General features: G+C 44.6%; 1 protein-coding gene across 2 annotated transcripts in view; it reads left to right on the top strand.

Moving 5' to 3' along the window:
- LOC138248697 (carbonyl reductase [NADPH] 1-like) overlaps positions 1–20,982 on the top strand; it is a 50,743-nt gene that overhangs the window by 22,032 nt on the left and 7,729 nt on the right. For both annotated transcript variants that reach the window (XM_069202518.1, XM_069202517.1), the window contains exon 2: positions 16,377–16,682. In XM_069202518.1, coding sequence (XP_069058619.1) covers positions 16,394–16,682 — 289 coding nt within the window. In that variant the 5' untranslated portion in view covers positions 16,377–16,393. The remainder of the gene's footprint in view (positions 1–16,376; positions 16,683–20,982) is intronic.

Here is a 20,982-nt window from a genome sequence, read left to right on the forward strand (position 1 = left end):
AAAGATGAAGAGCTTGGCAGGCCCTACGGTGATGAATTTTGACTTCATCCTTTGCTTTGCAATTATGCTATAATATAATCACATTTATTTGCTGTGTACTTTGCAGTTGAGAATCACTTTGATATATTTTCATTTTATTGCTGTGACTATTTTAAAACGTGTGCCTTCAACCTACTAATCTCCTTCACTTTTTTTAGGAACCTCGTGGTGGAATAATAATAAATGTCTTCTTTAAACTAAGAAGTGCATTCCAGAGATTTTTGTCAGCTCGGTCATTAGTGAAACAGAACAACCATACATAGGGACTTGAATTGAGTTCTTTTCAAAACTAGCAGCCAACGAAGACCTGCCAGGGCAGGCACAGCTGAGGTGTATTTAGGGATTTTGAAAAGTATCCGAGCTGAAGCATTCTGTATTATCTGAAGTCTATTAATAACAGATTGAGGACCACCTAAATAAAGTGAGTTCCCATAGTCCAGACACGAGTAAAAAAAGCCCCTTGGACTACTATTCTGCATAGATTGATAGGGAGCCAGGTCAGGAATTTTCTTAGCGCACTGAGAATTCCAAAGCAGCTTGCTGCCAATTTATCTGCCTGGGTTTCCATGGTGAGCTTTTCATTAATCCAAAAGGCGAGGCTCTTTACTGAAGAGGTCGGTATAGGAAATGTACCTAACTCACTCAGCCAGTTGAGTTTGATCCACAATAAGGGGTAATTTACGGACACCAACACCTCTGTTTTATCTCTATTTAGCTTTAAATTGTTGATAGACATTCAAATGGTGACATGTTTGAGACAGGCATTTAACTGCTGAGATGTTTTCTTAATATCTGTAGTGAGCGAGGCGACAATTTGAGTCTTGTCTGCATATGAGACCAGCGAAAATCATAGGTTTGCACAATTTCAGCCAAAGGGCGCACATAAATATTAAAAAGAGTGGGATTTAAAGAAGAACTCTGAGGTTCTCCGCAATTTAACTTCTTTTAACTGGATGAAAAGGATTCCATCTGAACTTGAAAACTACAAGCTTTTAGGAAATCAGTCAGCCACCTGAGGTCACTTTTCTTTATTCCTGCCTCCCTTATCCTCTGAATAAGGACAGGGTGTGTGACACTATACCAAAGGCTGCGCTTAACTATGATAAAATCAGAGCTGCAGAGCCGCCTAGGTCGAGAGCTGATTTTAGTTCTTCAGTCGCAAATAGTAGATCGTTTTTCATGCTATTTGCTGGTCTGAACTCTGTCTGGGTAGGATGTAGGAGCATGGGTTTCTGGATAACCAGAAATGAGTTTGTTCACAGGTTTTTCAAGAATCTTACTTACCCCGGGAAGGACAGGTATATGCCGATAATTATCCACTTTCAAAGGGCTCTCTGTGGACTTTTTCAGAAGGGGTTTTACTATTGCATGTTTCCATGCAGATGTAACCGTGCCACTATCTAATGAACAGTTAAAGTTGTCTGTCAGTTCTTCTATTAACAGACTCCCTCCTTTTCTTAATATATTGGGGGGGCAACATCTACTGAGAACCTGATTTAACTGTATTGAGGATGTCCTTAGTTGCCTCCATATGAAGCTTAGCAAATGTTGACAGTATGGGACTGCTAGAGACCAATTTCGGAGTATCATCAAACTGATCTTTATTAGTATTTGTGGGCAGGGTGAGTAGGATGTTGTTCACTTTTCCTAAGAAAAACTCCGCTAGTGTATTACACCATTGTACTGAAGGTGTGGGAGCGCTTTGAAACTTTACTGGATTCATAAAGCTGTTCACTACTGTAAACAGTTCCTTAGAGGTATTAGCCGCATTTTCAATTTTGTCCTTCACGTATGTTATCCTGGCCTCTCTAATGGCATACTGATATTTTTTTATTTCCCCTCTGTAGACTGTTTTACATTGTTCATCATCATTTTTTCTCCACTGTCTCTCTGCTTTTTTAGCATAATTTTTTAGCTACAAAAGATTGTTAGAGTACCAAGGTGTGTGATATCTAGTGTGTTTTACGTTTGTCATTTCCATAGGACAAACGGTGTCTAAGGAGTCTTGAAGCCATCCTTCAAAGAGACTGAGGGCCTCATTCCAAGTTTGGCAGGTGGCAGAGGCCGCCCACCAAACTCACGCGTTCGGAAGACTGAAAAAATAGGATTCAATATATGTCCCAATTTATGAGTGCGCTGCTTTACTCTTTAAAGCAGCTTGAGTGCTGCCAGATCCTGTGTAAGTTTATTTATACTTTCCACATTCTCTTAGTCGAAATGTAAATTTAGATCTCCTAGGACTGTGAGGTTGGATTTCTTAAGACTACACTCTAATTCAGGGAGCACTGAGCTAAAAGCAGTGGCAGAGCCTGGGGAGCAGTATATTAGAATGCCTAAATAAGTAAAAGTGGCAGTAAACTTCAAAGAGAACAGTAGGCATTCACTTCCTGGGAGTTTCATAGAAGAGAACTGACTTTTTATACTAAAAACTCCCTCTCCTATCCTATTTTCCTGGTCACATCTTTGTATAGTGTAGTCTAGTGGCAAAGTCATAACAATGTTCGACAGTGAGTCAGGGTTCTCCTTTTCTAATAAAATAAAAATCTCTGCGCTATGCTTTGGGATTGATCAACAGTTAAGTACCATGATACCTGATTATAGGCGCAGGGGTAGGCCCAGTATTTATTATACATTATCCATCCTCTGTGGACCACTTACAGTGTTTACACTTCGAAGGGGTTTGATCTCGCCTCCCTGAGTGTCTGCACCTCTCATCTAACGTTAGATTTAGAGATTTGAGTTGGTCTGGAGTAAAAGTAGCACTGGTTGGCCCAAACAAAGCAGGGGGTGTGGCACCTGGCCCCGTCCGGTTGTAGACAGGCACAGACAGGCTTGCCTTAGATCTACCTCTGGTGCACCAGCTGCACAGCTGGTGCTTGCGTCAGCGCCCTGAACGCCATTAAGTACCAGGCCGGACAATTAGCTCAGAAAAGGACTAATGCGCCAACCTAAGATGGCGGCTTCATTTAGCTCAGAGGCACTGAACATGACTCACTGACCCGTAGTGCCAAAAGTGGCAAAGAGTGGTTAAAACACTTGTTCCCTCAAATAAAAGCAAAAATAAATCCTTCCACCAACACAACCCACTAGTACCAATGATAGGCACAAATACTAAGTGAACAGGAATATCACAGGATTGTCTCTTCCATCATGACTATATTAGGTTACTACAGACAGTTATTTTAGTAGGGACCAAAGCAGTGGTCCTAACTGGGCGTCCGCGCAGCGGAATCCATTAAATACAGGGCCGGACGATTAGCTCAGAAAAAAAGACTAGAGTGCTGACCTAAGATGACGGCTCCAGTTGGGGCAGAGGCACTGAACACGGCCAACTGACCCGGAGCGCCAAAAGTAGCATAGAGTGGGTACAGTAGAGGATAAAACTGTACTATTGTTAAAACACTTGTGCCCTCAAATAAAAGCAAAAACAAACCCTTCCCACCAACACAACTCTCTAGTACCAATGATCAGTGCAAATACTGTGTGAACAGGAATAGCGTAGGATTTTCCCTTCTTTCCTGTCCTTCACAGCCCAAATGTAAAAGTCCCAATGTTTTCCTCTACTCCTTAGGTTTGATCCACACACCCTAGCATGGTTGTTAGACTTTTCATCCTTGGCGTGGTCTCCCTTAACTTTTTGCCTCTGTTTCCCAGGTTGTTCATGTGTGCTGGACTCTGATTTTGCTGTTTTTGTTGCTCTGGGGATTTTACCTCTGCTAACCAGTGCTAAAGTGCAAGTGCTCCTTTACAAAATGTGTATGTAATTGGCTTATCCATGATTGGCATATTTGAATTACTGGTAAGTCCCTAGTACAGTGCACTAGAGGTGCCCAGGGCCTGTAAATCAAATGCTGCTAGTGGGCCTGCAGCACTGGTTGTGACACCCACATAAGTAGTTCTGTAATCATGTCTCAGACCTGCCACTGCAGTGTCTGTGTGTGCAGTTTTTAGCTGTAAATTCGACTTGGCAAGTGTACCCGCTTGCCCGGCCTAAACCTTCCCTTTTCTTACACGTAAGGCACCCCTAAGGTAGGCCCTAGCTATCCCCAAGGGCAGGGTGCAGTGTATGGTTAAGGTAGGACATATAGTAATGTGTTTTATATGTCCTGACAGTGAAATATTGCTAAATTCGTTTTTCACTGTTGCAAGGCCTGTACCTCTCATAGGTTAACATGGTTGGGAGCACTTGTACAGTTTGCTTTCCAGAGCTGCGCCAGTACCTGATTGACAGCAAGCCGACTAATCCCTGGAAGCTTGCACAGGAAGCGGACCGCTGGGAGAGCACTAGGGTCCACAGGAGGTATGGGGGATACCACGCCAAGGTGAGCAGGGTCCCTCTCAGAAGAAAGGGGGGGTAACGGTGAACAGGGAGGGTTCTCTAAAGGGCCCCAAACTGATTCCCAGGGTAAGGATTCCCAACCCCCCAGTGAGAAGAAGCCATGGTTCTCCAAAGGGAAGCCAGTGGCAGGTGGTCCCCCACGTAAGTGCTATGCATGTGATCAGGTGGGTCATGTGAGGGGGGACTCCAAATGCCCCAAAAGTACACCAGCACCCACTGGTGCGCCGTCCCAGAGTTTGGCCAGTGTAGCGCTTGAGGAGGAGTTGATTCCAGGTGGGTGGCAGCCAGCTGAGATGACCCTTGTCTCACTAGGGGACAATTAGATGGTCCAGAGAACCCCTCGTGCCTGAGAACACTAAGAAGTACAGGCATTGGGTGACCATCAATGGACAGAGGGTGGAGTCTCTGAGAGACACAGGAGCCAGTGTGACTAGAGCGAGGAGTCACCTGGTGTCAGAAGAGCAGATTGATCCCCGGGTACTTCATCAAGTAGTTGCAGTGGACAACTCAGAGCGCCTGTGCAGAGTGGTGCAGGTTCCCTTTGAATGGGGGGGGGGGAGGGGTCTCAGGTTCCTTGAAGGTAGCTGTGAGTCCAACCATGCCTGTTAATTGTTTGCTAGGCAATGACCTAGAGGATTCTCCTTGGAAGGAGGTGGAACACAGGTCTCACTTGGAGATGTTGGGTCTGCATGGGTGGGTATGCGTATCCATCCGGTCAATGGCAGCCCGTCGGGGTAGTCAAGAGCTGCTGGAGCCTAAAACAGTGGCCTGGGGGACTGCCAAAAGGAGGAAGGGCAGGGGACGCGAGAAACTGGCCCCAGAAGTTCCCCCAGTCCGAAAGGGTGACGGCCCAGAGCCTACAGGGGAACAGGTGGCTGAACTGGGGGAGGTCCCTGAGCTGTCGCAGGGGCAGCAGGAAGGGGGACCCACCAGGGTGGCATTCTGTGAAGCACAGAAAACTTGCCCAACTCTAGAGGGGCTGCGGCAGCAGGCTGCAGCCCAGGCAGCTGGCGAAGAGCCCAGTACTCACCTGATCTATTGAGAGGATGGCCTCCTGTATAGTGAGCCTAAGGTTCCTGAGCCTGGGTCAGCTCGTACGCTGGTGGTACTCCAGTGCTTCAGGGCCTTCCTACTGGGGTTGGCTCATGATGTGCCTTTGACAGGACATCTGGGGCAGGACAAGATCTATAAGAGGCTTGTCTCCCACTTCTATTGGCCCCAAATGAGCAAGCATTCTGCTGCACACTGTAGGTCTTGCCCAATTTGCCAAGCAAGTGACAAGAGTGGGGGGGAAATGTAAGGCTGCCCTCCAACCTTCACCTGTGGTTAGTACTCCCTTTGAGAGGGTAGGTATTGACATTGTGGGGCCTCTGGACCCCAAGACAGCCTTGGGTAACAGGTTCATCCTGGTCTTGGTGGACCACACCACCCGGTAGCCAGAAGCCATTCCTCCGAGGTCAGGTTTTGGAAAAAGCTCCTAGTAAACCCCCCCCAGGATGTATTTAGCTACATGCTGGCTTTGAGAAACCAGACTGCACGCTTCAGGAGTCTCGCCCAGGAGAACCTAGAAGCAAGCCAGGAGGATATGAAACGGTGGTACGACCGGAATGCCACTCTGGTCGAGTTTCAACTTGGTCAGAAAGTGTGGGTGATGGTGCCAGTGGAGCCTAGGGCACTCCAGGATAAGTGGACTGGGCCATTTGAGGTGGTGGAGCGCAAGAGTGAAGTCACCTACCTGGAGGACTTGCAGTCTCCAAGGAACCCTTTAAGGGTCCTGCATGTCAACCGCCTCAAACCTCACTTTGAGCGGACTGAACTGTCCATGCTCCTTGCGACAGATGATGGGTTGGAGGAGGAGAGTGAGCTTCTTCCTGACCTCCTGTCTGCAGGAGAAAAAGATGGGTCTGTAGAGGGAGTGATCCTCTCCCCTTCCCTGACTGAGGAGCAGCAGGGTGACTGTCGCCACGTGTTGGGACAGGTTGCCTCACTGTTTTCCCTGATCCCAGGAGTCACACACTTGTGCACAAATTATGTGGACACTGGGGACAGTACACCTATTAAACAAAATGTTTACAGGGTGACCTGCAACACCTCTGGAGAGTGTTAGAGGCCCTGCAAAAGGCAGGCCTACTTCAAAGGAGAAATTGGGTATAAGAAGGGCACCCAAAACCACAGACTTTAGAACACTTCTGAAAACCAAGAGGAACCTCTGCCTGGAGAAGAGCTGAAGAGCTGAGGAAGAAGAGCTGCCCTGCCTGTGACTGTGCTTTGTGGAGCTATTGTGCAGTTGCTGCTTCTGCCAGAGTAAGAGGGCAAAGACTGGACTTTGTGCGCCTTACCTCTTGTGAAGATCTCCAAGTGGTTAATTTAGAGTTTGCCTCCTGTTGTTTGAAGTCTCAGGGACAGCAAAGACCTCTCTCTGCCAGTACCTGGAGTCTCTGGAGAGACTCCTACTCTGCCAAGTGGTGCCCATCCAGTTCCTGGGACCCTGAAAGGAGAAGATGGCAGCCTAAGAGGAAGAAATCCACGCACAGAACACAGTGCAGGGAAAGATCGACGCAGCTCTGATCTGCGGCTGGAAAATCAACGCGTCGCCAGCTTCGCGGCTGAAAATCGACACTCGTCTACAACGCGACCGGAAGATCGACGCACAGAGGTGGGAAAACGCCGCACAGCATCGCTGACGGAGGCTGGTGAGATCGCAACCCGCGCTGCGTTGTTTTCGGATCATCGTGCTGCTGGATTTCCGACGCAAACACCGCTGGGCATGTAAAAACAATGCAAGGCTTGCCCAGACCCGAGAGTGCTGACCTGTGGAGAGTAGAAACAGCGTGCCCTAACCCTACGAAAGAAGAAACAAAGCAAGGTCTCGCTCGTGAGTGATAGCGACGCATCGCAAGCCCTTTTTGATGCACACTCGCCCGTGCGGGGTTATTTTTGATGCACCCAAGGTACATTTTCGCACTAACAGTGTTAGTGCGTGTTTAAAACTACATGAAGACTCTTTTTGATTTTTAATTGATAACTTGACTTGTGTAGTGTGCATTTTTGTCGTTTTGGTCTTGTTTTGTTTAGCTAAATATTCTCTATTATTCTAAACCTGTGTTGTGTCATTTTGTAGTGTTTTCATTACGTTACTGTGTGTGTTGGTACAAATACTTTAAACCTAGCACTCTGAAGTTAAGCCTACTGCTCGTGCCAAGCTACCAAGAGGGTAAACAGGGGTTAGCTGAGGGTGATTCTCTTTTACCCTGACTAGAGTGAGGGTCCTTGCTTGGACAGGGAGTAACCTGACTGCCAACTAAAGACCCCATTTCTAACAATGGTGCATAGATGTTTTTTTTTTCATTTGTCCCAGATATCGGAGGCTCCCCAGGTGTAGTGAGAAAAAAAGGTGGTGTAGCTACATTCTTCATGGTTGTATGGAGATATATGCTGTATATGGTTTACACAAGGACAGTAACACAGAGGACTTAACATGTCTACAGGATATAGAATGCAGTCCAAATAATAAGAACCACCAATACACAACAGCTCAGAATACAAGATGTTTGTGAAAAATGTTACAGCTTGCTGAACAGAGTTGTAGTAAAAAAATACTGTCATGCAAGTGTTCTGGTTTTATCAGATTTGCCAGATTACAAAGAAGAAACCCACACATCACACAATTACTCACACTTTACTTGTTCACTTGCCAATCTCCAGGTCCTAGATGACTGACAGGACTCTACCCATATATTGGAGCAGCGTAGGTATACTAAAGCACCTGCAGATTGGGTACATTCTGGTGCAACACCATTTTTCTTGCATGTTCGTGAACTAAGCAGCAGAGAGCGTGCTTATTGTCCTGTAAAGAAATAGCAGAAGACTGAAAAGAATGCTTAAATGTAGTGCCTAACGCCGTAAATGAAAGTGCGCAGCCACAGAAACTACTCATGCGCACCAATCGCCACAAATAAAGAGGCATAGAAGATAGCTGGACGTGCTTATTGCCATATGACATGCAGTCAGTAAACATTGGAGAGAGAAACTGCAATGCTGAAAGATGAAAGCAAAAGAAGGCATGCCTATCACCGTAGCAACATGCAAGCACGGGAGAAAAACTTAAGAAATATGGCCGCCATGCGTGGAATTAGCGTCCTTTCCAAAAGAACTTGACCTTGTTCGAGGAACGTTGCTGTACATCTATTTTTAAAGGAAATAGACACATCGGGATCACAATTGTGACGTTAGAGCTGACACATTGGAGGGCACCTCCTCAAGATTTGAGACATGATAAGCATAGTACTTGAGGCGCATGTGGGAATCACGCACTGAAATTGAGATTTTTCTAGCCCTGGTGTCAGAAAGGCTAGATTTTATTAAAGACAAGGAGGCGAGTATTATGCTTTTCTTTTCATGCTTTATTTCAAACAGCAGCCAAGAACTACAAATCCCAGAATCCCTGGGGAAAAAACTACAAAACTGCATCATAATGGGGCCAACCAATCACACAACGAGCCCCATAATAACTATCTTGACTGAGAGCACCAAGCCCTCTTTTCTTGCGAAAATCAGTCAATGGAGTAATCCGATAAAAACCATAATAACCCATATAGAGTAAAAAATGCAGAAAGGAAGTCTATGCAGAAAGCCTTGAGGAAAGGATAATCCCTTGTAGATCCGGATGATTGATCAGAAGGTCCAGAACGAGGAACTGATGGAAGCTGGTCAGCCGGAAGCGCTGTTGTTGGTTGCGGTTGAGGCAACTAGAACAAAAGAACAGGGAGGGTTAGAAGAGGAGGGATGATACTCGCCTCCTTGTCTCTAATAAAATCTAGCCTTTCTGACACCAAGGCTTGGAAAATCTAAATTTTATTACAAGACAGGAGGCTCGTATTATGCTTGTTCAAAGCAATGAAATAACAGTTTGCAAAGAATGATCAACAGGTTTACAATAGAAAGTTCTAAATGTACTAACGTTAGACCAATCTGTAGATCTAAGGATATCATGCAAACTAGCCCCGGACCAAAATGCCCGAGGAGCCGTAGCTCCTCTAACGGAATGGGCACCATAAATATCGGTAGGGACACCAGCCAAAGCCATCAGCCACTTAACCCAACGAGCTAAAGTGGGAGATGAGACAGGTTTGTGGGGCTTCTGAAAGGAAATCAGCAACTGAGATGAGGAAGCCACCCTGAGATCTGCAGCTCGTGAAACGTACGTTTTCAAGCAATTAGCAACACACAGTTTGGGTTGAGAGGGAAAAAAGGGGTAAAGGACAGAAGACAAATTAGTCTTGGTACACCTAAATACATTGAAACACACACCCCAGGCGGAAAAATGAAATGAGGAAACATCCAGAGCCTTTACATCTGAGACAAGTTTTATAGAAACAAGAAAGAGGAGCATAGTGAGTTTAGCAGACAAATATTTCAACGATAGATCAGGATTATCGGGCCAAGAAATACGAAGACGAAGGACCGAGTTCGCATCCCACATAGAAGTATATTTAGGGGCTGCAGGTTTGGAAAAACGTACTCCTTTCAGCAGGCGACAAACTAAAGGGTGTTCTCCCACTGGTCTACCGTCCACCCTGACATGTTTTGACGGACTGGTAAGCTTTGCCTTGAGAAGCTAGGGAAGCTAGGAAATTTACAATTAAGGTAACGTCAGCTGAAACGGGATCGGAATCCCTGTCCACACACCAGCTAAACCATACTGACCAGGCTGAACGGTAGACCCTTGAAGTACCCGGAGCCCAGGATTGTTGGATTAATTGGACACCCTGTTCCGAAATTCCTGGTGTTCTCCAGGAAGCCCCGAAATTCTGCAAGCTATGAGAAATAGGGAACCTTGTAATATGAGGTTGTGGGGAAGACCTTGGGGATTCAAAAGAAGATCTGGGAAAGGAGGGATCAGGACTGGAAGATCCGACGAGAGTTCTAGGAGGGTCAGATACCAAGGTTGGGACTGCCAGAATCGGGTGACTAGAGCTAGAGAAGAATGTGTCTGCGAACTTGTGCCAGGACCTGAGCAATAAAGAGGAAGGGAGGAAAGGCGTACAGAAGGGAAGGAGGCCACGCTTGGAGAAAAGCGTTGGAAGCCAAGGCTAAAGGATCTGGTCTCCAACTGAAGAAGTTGGGCAGTTGGGAGTTGAGTCTTGAGGCAGAAAGGTCTATGGACATTGTACCGAAGATAGAAGAAAGTTGCCTGACTATGGAAGGGTGAAGCCGCCAATCGCTTGAGTCCTGGGAGTGTCTTGAGAACCAATCGGCTACCACATTTAGATTGCCTGGGAGATATTCTGCCCTGACCGAAATATTTTTGTGAAGACAGAACTCCCAGAGACTCTTGGCCAAGAGAGCCAAAGGTTTGGATCTTGTACCGCCCAGGCGGTTGATGTAAGTTACGGCAGATAAATTGTCCATTCTGAGAAGAATGGAGCATTTTACTGTGTCTTTGGTAAAGGACTGGATGGCAAAGGAACCTGCAAGCATCTCTAAACAGTTTATGTGCATTGACGACTCCTGAACGGACCATGGTCCCCCAGTCGAGTGTGGACCACATCTTGCGCCCCAACCTGTCAGACTTGCATCTGACTCTAAGACAAGATCTGGGGCGCCAGAGAAAATTGTTCTCCGGTTCAAGGCGTCTAAATGAGTCAGCCACCATGTGAGTTCTTCTTTGGACTCTGCTTCGAGGACAACCTGATCTGAATATGACAGACCTTGTTGAAGATGACGGATCTTGAGCCTCTGAAGGGCTCTGTAATGAAGAGGGCCCCGGAAAATGGCCTGGATGGAGAAGAAAGGAGGCCTACGAGACGCGCCAGTGCTCTGAGGGAAGAATAAGGGAGAGACAAGGCATGACGAATTTCTTTCTTTATTAAAGAGACTTTGTATTGAGGAAGCTGGAGAATCGACTCAGTGGTGTTGACGAGGAACCCCAGAAACACAAGAGTTTGTGAAGGAACAAGGGCTGACTTCTCGAGATTTATAAGGAAGCCTAGACGAGAAAGAAGGTCTTGACAAATTTTTTGTTGAGTTACCAGGGAAGACTTGTCCTGAGCCATAATTATGAAGTCGTTGAGATAGACGATCAGTCTTATCCCCTGAGCCCTGAGGAAGGCTATCACAGGTTTGAGTATCTTGGTGAAACACCAAGGGGCGGAAGAAAGACCAAAGGGAAGCATTTGAATCGAAAGAAAGTATTTTCCCACTGGAATTTAAGAAATTTTCTGAAAGAGGGCTGTACCGGCACTGAGAGATAGGCATCTTGAAGATCTACGGGAACTAACCAGTTGTTGTGAAGGAAGAGATCCCTGAGATGGAGTATAGTTTTCATCTTGAAATGATATTGCTGAGAAACCCGGAAGGGTCGCGCACCACTTCTTCTATAGCTTGCTTTGATAGTAAAGCCTGTATCTCATCCTGAATGAGGCGAGATTGTTCGCGAGAAAAAAGGAGAGGACGAGGAAGAAAGGGCTGACAAGGGGTCTGATAGAGATCTATGCAATAGCCTTGGACGGTCTGCATTACCCAAGGATCGGAAGTTATTGACAACCAAACATTTAAACACAAAGCTAGTCTGCCTCCTACAGGAGGAAGGCCAGAACTGAAAGTTCTTACCTGCAAGGTGTTCTCCTTTGGCTCTGTAACCCCTGTTACGGCCGCCGCCGAACCTGTGGGGGTAGAATTTGGGTTTGTATCCTTGGTAGACGTCGAGCTGGTTGGTTTGGAAGTAGGAGCCTCTGTTGAAGGATTGACCTCTTGCTGAGAAGCGGCCAGCAAAACGACTCCTTCCTTTGCCGGCCCTTCCAAAAACCCGATTGGAAAAAATTATTTTCATGGAAGAATGGGCTTTATCCAGGGAGTTGAAGGTAGAGACGTACTTGCTCATCTCTTTTATGAAGGAGTCTCCAAAAAGAAGACCATCAGCCTTAATGCCTTCTTCCTTGGAAGCAAGAGAGCTAAGCTTGGGGTCAATCCTGAGGAGAAGGCTTTTGCGGCGTTCTTGTGAAATGTAGGAGTTGGTATTGCCCAACATGCAAATCGCCTGTTGAGCCCAATTGGAGAGGATATCTGGATCCACTTGTGAATCCTGGTGAGGGGACCAACCAAGTCTAGAAGTCTGTCCTGACAATTTGACCAGGCCCGGTCAACTCCTTTTTTAGGGTCTTTCCCAAATTTTGTTAAGAAGAGTAGCATATTGGGGTCAATGGCGGGGGAGTCTGTAATCTTACAAGGAAGAGAGGGTCTGGGACATTCAGATTTTAATTTATTTCTGGATGACTTGTCCAGGGGATGGCGGAGATAAAAGGAAACATAATCCGAAACATGGTCGGAGGGAAACCACTCAGAGGAATTGGAATGATGGATGGAAGTAGGGTCAAACATGGGGTCACCATCGGGGTCCACCAGATCTTCGGGCACTAAGTGAGGGGAAGACTCATGAGGAGAAATTGTACGCCTTTTCTCCGGAGGCCCATCATAAAAATCATCATTTACTGTGTCCTTTAAGACATTGTCCCCATCACTGTCTGTGTCCCGTAAATGAAGAATATTAAGGGGGGAGGAGAGGAGCCCCGAGGAATTCGCCTCTCGGGTTGGAGGCCCAGAATTATTAGAAACGCCTTTTGAAATCTCATGAGAATGAGACACACGTTTCTTACCTTTCAAAAGAGGATTCGCCTTAGGTGCGTGAAGCATTTTAGAAATAAGAGGCTTCCAAATGTTTGGAAATGTCCAACATAGACACTGAAACAGCGTGTTGGACTGAATCCTTAATAAAGGATTTCAAATTATCCTTAATGGATTGGGTTTGGTCTTCCTCTGACATAATGGGGGGAAAAAAGGGTAGTATTAGAGAGAAAAAATGGTTAAAATCGATAAAGTGGTGAAGAAACAGGTAATAATCCTGTTAAACCAAAGAAAATCAATCAAGAAGGGGTTAAAAAGCTGGTATTGTAAAGGGGAGTGAATGCCTGGAGAGGCTGGCCGGGTGGTGTAAGAAGGACGTGCCACTAACCTGAGGGTAAAGACGCTTGGAATACAGCCAAGCGTGTAACGAAGCTGAAGGAAAATTCTTCCTTAAACATTTGTTTAAAGAAAGCAATCAAGCGTGTGAAGAGGAACACGCTGTGCAGCCGCTTAATGAGGCGGAAAGGAATCGTGAAGAATGCTCGATAAAAGCAGTTGAGCGTGACCGAATTCAAAGCACACGCTGCCGAACGTGTTAGCAGAATGCCAGGAATGCCTTTGACTGAGGCGCGGCTGTTAGAACGTTAAATAGAACATTCTGACAGCCGGCCTGATAGCGCGAAACAGCGCAAATGAAGCGCAGGAGCGCGCTTGAGTGAAAAATAACGCGGAATACAGTTCAACACGAGTAACAACAAATAACAACCTAAGTAATACGGCAATAAATGTTAGAAATACATTAAATAAACAACATCATGAAATAGGAAATATAAATGCGCGCCGAGTATCTTGACTGCGAGCAGCAAGAAAATAGGGCTTGGTGCTCTCAGTCAAGATAGTTAATATGGGGCTCGTTGTGTGATTGGTTGGCCCCATTATGACGCAGTTTTGTAGTTTTTTTCCCCAGGGATTCTGGGATTTGTAGTTCTTGGCTGCTGTTTGAAATAAAGCATGAAAAGAAAAGCATAATACGAGCCTCCTGTCTTGTAATAAAATTCGAAAAATGCAGGCACAAGCTTGTCGTGACGTGAGGAAAAGTAAAACAATTGAACAGGTGAAAAGGTATAACACAGTACTTACAGGATTCTTTGTAGAAAATACCTGTGCCCTCTGAATCCAATGGTGTACTTGGCACATAACCGCTCCAGATATACTTGATCAAAATCCCTAGAAAATGTTGAAAGCATTGTGAAAATACGCAGGGATGGCAGGAGTATGTTGAGTTGCTTTTCTCCACTTGTTGCTAGTGCTAGTGCACTAAAGTACTCAAAATCCCTTGAGATGATAGAAGGTTCTTTATTCAAAGAGCATCTCATCCATAGGTCAGGCAGCAGCTCCAGTCTAGGTGTAACTACCTCTGACCATGGAACCTACAACAACATTTCATAGCTGGGCTAGAATACCCTTCCATTCTAAATTCCTTACATGCAACCACAACACTTAAATAACACACTGTGGCCCTCCTCAGGGTAACTTCCCTACCTCGCGCCATAGGGCGGACAAAGTCCAGCCCAATGCCCGACTCACCCTACGCACTTGTCCGATGTACAGATCTGAGGAAAACAGCCTTTCCACCACCATGGTCTGGCTGGCACCAGTATCCCTCATAGCACTGACAGGGATCCCATTCACTTTCACCTGGTGGAAATGACGACTCCCATTCTCAGGTATCACAAGTCTACCCTTTGAGTCTACCTCCCAACTAAGGAAGATTAGGGCATGCTCTAAAACGTACCCCTAGTGACTACTTACCACTAAGAGTGCATTGGCCACCATGTAGGGCTTGTGCCTTAGCTGAGAACGATCAAAGCACTACGAATGGAAATGGGGAATCTTGGGCCATGGCCCACCAGAACCTCCTCCCTATTTCTCGGAAGAGGCATGGGAACTCTTTCCCCCACTTTACTCTGGGATCTGTCTGTATCTCTCTTAAAAGGCCCCTCTCTCTGCTGGGGAAAGCTGAACCACTGTTCCTGGAGTCACTCCCTGGTACTACCAGACCTTCTTATAGAGGCTGGTGCTGAGCGAGAGGTCAACCATCTTAGCAAGGTCCCTGGGGCAAGTGAGCATACTATCCACTAGGTGTTGGTGCAGCTCTGGAAAACAGTTGCTGAACATGCGCTCTCTTGCAAACAAACTGTACAGCCCTTTGAAATCTTTTATATGACTGTTCTTCACCCAACCATCAAGTGTCTTGCAAACGTGATCCACAAAATCCACCCAGGACTGTTGGGGAAACTTCCCTAAACCTCTGCCTATACATCTCTGGGATAAGCTGATGCTTCCTGGTAAGAGTGTCCTTCATGAGGAGATACCTCATCCTGTCCCCTACCCTTAGGACTAACAGGGCATCTCTCTGTTCACTGTGAATATGACTCCAGGGACTGCCCCTCCCCCCCCCCCCCTAATCCTCCTGAAGGAACCTCTGCATTTCTAGGGCACCCTCATAGGCCTCAAACAATTTAACTTTGTTGCCCCCCCCCCCTCAACAGAGTTAGGCACCATATCCTTGGGAATGTGGGCCCTTCTGTCTTCATTGGACACTGCGGTTGCTGGATTCTGCTTGGCTCTGATATCCAGCTTAGGTTCCTCTCATGAGCCAGCCTATTTTCTTCCAGTGTTAGCCTCTTTTCTTCCAGAGCCAGCTTCTCTTCCATTTGAAATTTGGAAAGCTGCAACCTGAACTCCCTTTTAACCCTCCTGCCAATTCTTTAGGGGACAGTCTGTTCCTCGCTTTAGTAGGGGGGTCCTCTCCTATAGGCAAATTGTCCTCCTCTGATGGAAGTTGCAGTTCAAAATCCTTTTTGGCCAGACCCTTCTCCTCCAAATCTAAGTCCAGACCCTCCTCTTTAGTGTTTTTATCCTGTGGCTCCTCTGAGGTGGACTGCATCCTCTTGTCCTCCTCAAGTGCTATGAAGAGTCCATCTTGGTGGCCCTCTTACCTGCATTTAACCTCCTCTCCTTGCAGAACTTCTGCAGCCCAGCCCTCCTGAGATTATCAATGTTGATTCCATTGCATGCTACTGCTTCATTCATTTTTATTCATGAAATTGTTACCACTGACATAGTTAACATCATATGTTCACTCAGGAGAGAACCGGAACACCTCATTTTTAGCATGTCTTCTACTTTGACAAACTCCCACCATTGGCAACGATTATTATGCCGAGCTCCCAGTTATGTTATATTTTGTTATGTTATGTTACATCAATGATCATTTGTAACTCACACCTTCAGCAAACTTTTTCTTACCCATTTGATGGTACGCATTTCTCTTTTTTGATACTATTTCTTTTGGCATGTCCCTTCTCTTTAGTGATTGGAAGTCCAGTTATGGCCAACAGCAAAGTGGCAGTGGTGACTGGAGCAAATAAAGGCATCGGACTGGCAATTGTGCGGGCTCTGTGCAAGCAATTCATTGGAGATGTATACCTGACAGCCAGAGACCCCAAGCTGGGTGAAGCGGCTGTGAAAAAGCTTAAAGAGGAGGAAGGTCTAAATTCTCGTTTCCACCAACTGGACATCAACAACCCTCAGAGTATCACAAGACTGAGAGACTACTTGAAGAAAGAGTATGGTGGAATAGACATTCTGATTAATAATGCAGGAATTGCTTTCAAAGGTAAATTGCAGTTGATTAAGTCTGTACTTAATTGCTTGTTTTCTAGACCAGTTATCAGATCATGCAAAGAATGTGACTATAATGATTTTTTGTGCTATAAGCGTTACACTTCCATATTAGTGTTAATTCTGTGATCTGCTGAGGAAGAAGAAGTATGGTTAAATTGTTGGTGTGTGTCCTTCAGATGTAACCTAAGGTCTAACCCTTGTTACCCACCATGACACAAAATCAAACATGAGACCACAACTTAGTCAGGGGCAAGCTGCCCCTCAAGTGTGGCCACATTTTATGTGCCAGCAGATCCACACTTGCGACCAGTCTGAGGTCTGTGAGGGGACGTTTTTGTCCCCTGTATTCATTTGGCATTCTTCTGCAGAACACCTCTCAGAGTTAGAGATGTGCTGAAATATGCATCTGTTATGCCCTTGGCATGTGCCACGAGTGCAAAGTCTTTACGTCAGCAAGTCTTTATGTCAGCAAGATGCATGCGTCCCAAAAAAATGGAACGTACCCATTACTCGTTAGGCTTCGTAATCTGGCCCTAATTGTGATCTAATTGTGATTTGGGACTGAAATGTGGTTCTTCTCTTACTTCACTTTAGCTGTTAGCACTGGGAGAAATTTGGAAACTTTGACTTGTCTGAAGTTCTATAGAAACAAAAAGAGTCAGAGAGTTCTGCAAAAATGAGCTCTCACTGAACGTAGCAAGTAGAATTCCCATGTACTGTAACCATTCCTAGTGATGTTCTAAAACAACTGCATTTGTGTTGAACTTGTACATCGTATTCATTGTTACAGACACACAACGCATCAAGCTACTAGTTCATCCTTGAGGGACATTCATTACTTTCACAGTGACTGATTTACTTTCTGCACTTAAAAATGCTGACTAGAAATGGACAAGAATTAGCAAATCCAACTGATCCACTTTTTAAAAAGAATGGGCTGAAAAACAAGCTGGCGGTATGGGACTCTACAATAAGAAAATGAGCAATAAACAGAATAAAAGTAATTTTCCCATGATGCTTATACTAATTTGCTCAACAGCTTCTGAAACATGTCAGAACAAATTGCTCACCGGCTTTTACCAAATGCATTCTTACTTTGCAAACCAACATACGTAGCAATAGGTTGGTTGACAAAGAGCAGAATAATATAAAATAAATAATAAATAAATACAGAACATATAAAACACATATTAATGAGGTCGCTCGCAAAATGCTACCCACTACTATTGGCTACAGTCACAAGCATAGTGGTCTGCAGACATCAGCAGACCACCGTTTGTGTTGCTTTGAATAAAGCAAGCTTTTTTAAAATGCAGCCCATTTTCCTAGAAGAAAACCGGAATGCGTTTAAAAACAAGAAAATGAAATTGTTTATAAACTTTTTGTAAGATTAGGCAGTGGTCCATTGGCCCACTGCCTACTTTAAAAAAATATTATTTCACTATTCACAAAGTGGAAAGTGTCCTTTAGGGATCCCTTTTCTTTTTGTTTCCAAATGGGTTACCACCTCCTTTGAGTTGTGTGGTAAAGTATTAAAGTTTTGTAACTGGATTTCAGTAGCAAAACATTAATATATTCCTTAAGGAATATGTATTTGTAAGGAAAACCTTTAAAACACCCTTTCCAAATAGGAGTTTCTTAATATTTCTTAAACTGATTTATCAATTCAGAAAACCTTTTGCAAATCGTTAAATGTGTTTACTACATTTAAAAAAAAGGGGTTTATATTTGCAAACCCTCTGATTTACCAAATACGAGCATTTGCGAACGATAAAAGCCTTAGTACAGGAGACCCTTATTCTTAAAAATACACCACATTAGGCACACTTCATCTTGTAAACCGCAGAAGAAAAGGTATGCTATAGCTTGGTTATGATTTTGGTCTTGCTGGCTGCTTGTGTGGGCACATGGAGGACCGTGGGATGCACCAAGAACATCTTTGGCTGTCTGACGAAGCCAGTAAAAGCTGGTGCGTACAGAGCAAGCGTTTGCTTGCTTGGGAAGGCAATAAAGAGGTTGGAGCCGAGACCCAAAAGTGGCCAGCCAGTGTGCTCTCGTGCAGTCATGAAATGTGGTGGCAATATAAAAAAACACATGGGGGCTGCCTTGCTGGAAATTTTTTAAAAATGCAAGTACTTTGCAGGCTGTTTGTGCAGACATGGATGGCCAGAAAGGCTTCCGCTGCTCTGACAACACCAATAAAAGACCCTTTTACTAGCATATAAATATTCCAGCATTTTTTATCTCTGCACATATAAATCTATATGGAAAGTAAGCCTCTATCACTGCTCTGATAACACCAGTAAAAGATCAAAATATATACGTTCTGTTTCACCATTTCACTTGCATTGAAATATTCCAAGATGTTTCCCTCTCTGCACACACAAATCCATATGGGAAGCAAGGCACAGGAGGGAAGTGGGTGGGCCGCAGCAGCAAAGCGCAAGGAGATAGAGGGTGACCAGGGTCGGGGTTTGAGGGGGTGGAAAGCAAAAGACTGGAACTGTGAAGGGAGACAGAGTGAGGGGTTGAACTGGAACAGTGGAAGAGACAGGGAAAAGAGAAAGGGGTGAGGCGACAGAGTGTGAAAAGTCAAATGCTATAAAGATATTAAAATTCAAAAATAGTTTCCTCGCATCAGCAATGGAAGGATATAATTATCCAATCCAAACAAGGATTATTTACTCGGGGAAAGGTCACACAGGCATTAACGCTATTGATAGTGCATAACACATAATTGAAGTAGACATGGACACTTGTAACATATGTAGAGCCCTTTGAATTGTCTGCCAGAACAGTATTAAACAATATTGTTCAAGAAATCAAAATTATTCAGGCTAGTCACATGACGAAATTAGAAAATCTAAATGGCAAAGTGGACGAGCTGCCAGAAAACAATAGCCAACTATCTGAATATAGTCTACAGTTTGAAGAGCAGTTTTTATAGCATGAAACACAAGTTCAGTTCTGTGCTAAACAAGAGTCAAGACTGAAAAGGCTTTAAAGGAAATGTGAAGACCTTGAGAACTTGTCTAGAAGACCAGATATACATGTGGAGGGACCAAGAAGAACAACAAATGATAGGACAGACAATAATATTAAATGGATAGAACAATTTCTATGAGAGTGGGTTTTGGGGAGGGACAAAGCTTCAATTTCCGAAGATCTCTTGATAGCACACGCTTATCACGTACCTTTCTCTCCCTCACACCACCATTTTTGAAAACTTGACTGTAAATCAACTACTTTTCTGAAATGGAAATGCAGGAAGCGATTTTTTTTTTCGGATAGCTTTGGGTGTCTGACACACTGATAGGCACAGCTGTTAATTTTCCTGCTTCTTATGAGTTCAAGTGGAGTATCCTGCATTAGGTGCCTGCCACGCTGATAAGCACAACTTGTATTCTACTCTATACTTTTACATGCTACCTTAAGCCTGTCACACTGTTGGGCACAGTTGGTTAATTATTGTTTCCACATGTGTGGTCTGTTCTGCTTTATCTGGCACAGCTTGAAGGTACTAAAATATAAATGAAGCCCAGAGCGCTCCTGTCTATAGTTCCGAGAAGGAAAATTAACTATTTAGTTGAACACAAAACTTTTGGAAAAAAAACACAAAAAAGGGACTGGTGAGTCCTGTATATTAACTATTGTTAAGTGTTGTTAGTATAATTTCAGGATTAGTAATTTAGTGGCAGTATATTAATTATACGCAGTATTCTTCCAATTTAGTATCCATCCATGCTTTTCTATTTATACTTGTTAACATGGTGAAAGCAAATATGGTTCAGCCCCCACCATTTTTAGATGAGGCAGGTGACCCAACAATACCCTGGAAAGAATGTGAAAAATTGTTCATTTCATATCTCATTGCAATTGGAGGGGAACATTATCTCCCTTAAGGAACAAGCACATATTACTACACAAGGCTTTAAAGGGAGGATTCTGGAAATGAAGAAGAAGGAGAAGAGGCCCAGGAGGATGTATATCATAAAACGTTTCACAAACTGGAGAAACATTTTGATCAAAGAGTGAATATTGGTTAGAAAGACTCAAGCTTTACTGTAGAGTACAAGGGAAGAATGAAAAAGTATCTAGCTACATTGCGGTATTGAGAGGGTCGGCTTGTATGTGTGATTTTGGGTTGTTATGTGATTCCATGGTTAGGGACCAATTGGTCAGTTGCATGAACAACCCCAAAATACAGGAAAAGCTATTGGCTGCCAATCCAGACTTAAAGGAGGCTGTGGAAATAGCTAAAAGTATAGAACATACTGCAGAGTGAATTAGAG

This window comes from Pleurodeles waltl, chromosome 8, assembly GCF_031143425.1.
Source record: "Pleurodeles waltl isolate 20211129_DDA chromosome 8, aPleWal1.hap1.20221129, whole genome shotgun sequence".
Lineage (NCBI taxonomy): Eukaryota > Metazoa > Chordata > Amphibia > Caudata > Salamandridae > Pleurodeles > Pleurodeles waltl.